The 1,814-nt window shown below is 61.6% G+C and overlaps 1 protein-coding gene across 1 annotated transcript in view; it reads right to left on the reverse strand.

The window, feature by feature from the left end:
• Positions 1-1,311, reverse strand: part of LOC112453096 (protein deadpan-like) — a 17,674-nt gene extending 16,363 nt beyond the window's left edge. Inside the window, exon 1 of the mRNA XM_025013648.1 lies at positions 124-1,311. Coding sequence (XP_024869416.1) covers positions 124-288 — 165 coding nt within the window. The 5' untranslated portion in view covers positions 289-1,311. The remainder of the gene's footprint in view (positions 1-123) is intronic.
• Between the last annotated feature and the right edge of the window lie 503 nt (positions 1,312-1,814).

Genomic DNA, 1,814 nt, shown 5'->3' on the forward strand with positions numbered 1-1,814 from the left:
ATGTATGAGGAAATAATATTTTTTCTTAAAAATTTGTTACTCGATTTCAGATGTTGAGATAGTTGTTTAAATCAAAATTTATTTTTCGGCGCTCGTTTCAAATACACCGCTACTTATACTCACTCTTCGTCCGTCCGAATGTTTCGGGCTCGGGCTGAGGCTGGGGCTGGGGCTCGGTGCCGGGCTCGGACCCTGATGCACGGCCTGCTGATGCTGGTGGTGCTGTCTGTGGCTGCTGCCGGCTGATTTCTTCTCCTGGTGCCTCAGCGAGTGTAGACGCGCGGTCATCCTTAGCAGGCCGCGACGGCCCTCGGCACAGATCGCAGCACCCTACGTGATTGGCTGGACTGGACGGCCGAGGCTCTCAGCATCTCGCGGCGGCCTGCGACGGCGAGACCAGACTACCACCACCGGACCCCCCGCGCTACCCTTGCGACTCTGCTGTTGGCACCGGCGATGATATACGGCGGGACTAATCACTGTTGCACCATGCCCTCGCGAATGCCTCGAGAGAGACCGACAGGCGCGAGGATCGATCGTTAACGTTAGGATCGTTTGACGAAGCCGCGAAACGTCCGCTCGCTCGTGAGATCAATCACCAACGACTACTGTCACCTCGTGTCCGTCGTGTGCACGCGCGATTCTCCGGCACACGCGCGCCCGGAAGAGAGAAAGAGAGTCCCGCGAAAGTCCTCACGCCACCCAGACGGCCGTACACCGGCGCAACACACCGCGCCACGTGGTTAACCACGCGTCGCCGACCACTTGTCACTCGCGGAGCGAAACGGCCGTCGTGGCTCGTCCGTTTCCCGCTGGATTCTCGTCGAACTCCTCAGGGTCTGTCTCACGAGGTGCAGCAAGTGGTCGATAAACAATCGAAGCGCACACGTTCACAAGTTCTCGCGCGACTGACGAATAACGTTCAGCGTCCCGCTTTCACTGAAAGCTTTGACAACGCGCACTAAAGGGCGCCTTTGTCAAGTTGAGATCGCGATCGAGTTGGGACCACTCGATCTTCCTCAGGAAAAAAAGTCCTTTCCGCAATATACGGGATATATCGAATGTTTTGTGTTAATTTCCTGAATCGCGGATTTACGAGCGTCGAATTCGAGCGCAACGTGAGAATCCACCCTCGTGCATGCTATCGCAACACGGGGGTCAAACTCGATCCGTCACTGTGTCAACGGTACGACGACAAAAACACACGCAGTGCGTGCAGCCTGACTCCGGAGACGTCCGCGTGTTGCTCGCACAACGAGCGACGGTGACGGACTGTGAGGCGGCGAGCGCCGAGCGCTGAGCGGTAGCTGGCGGCTGTACGCGGCGAACTTGGCGCGCCGAGGCCGCGCGTCGGCTGCGGGGGGTGACGGCGGGGTGACGAGGGGCCCGCGTCGTGGTTGGTCGTGCGTGGGGCGGGGGGATACTGGAGCACGGATGGCTCGCCGCTCCGGCGTGGCGCGGCACGGCACGGCGTGGCGCGGCGCGGCGCGGCACGGCGCAGAGCGGCGCGACACGGCAAGGCGAAGCGAGGCGAGGCGAGACGGGGCGAGGCGAAGCGAGGCGAAGCGAAGCGAGGGCGAGGTTTGGCTCGGCACAGCGTGGCGCGGCGCGGCGTAGCGGCGGAGGATCGGTCGGAAGGCTCGCTTGCCTGCTCACGCGCGCCCTTGCCTGCGGCTACGTGCGGTCGTCTCCTATTCCTGTCTTCCTCCTCTCTCGTTCTCTCTCTCTCTCTCACTCGCACGCTCGTTCGTTCGCTCGCGGCCGCGTCCTCGTCGCGCGCCACGTCGTGCCTCCGTCTCTCTCAGGGCCGTTTT

This window comes from Temnothorax curvispinosus, unplaced genomic scaffold, assembly GCF_003070985.1.
Source record: "Temnothorax curvispinosus isolate PA1 unplaced genomic scaffold, ASM307098v1 QBEX01004027.1, whole genome shotgun sequence".
Classification (NCBI taxonomy): domain Eukaryota; kingdom Metazoa; phylum Arthropoda; class Insecta; order Hymenoptera; family Formicidae; genus Temnothorax; species Temnothorax curvispinosus.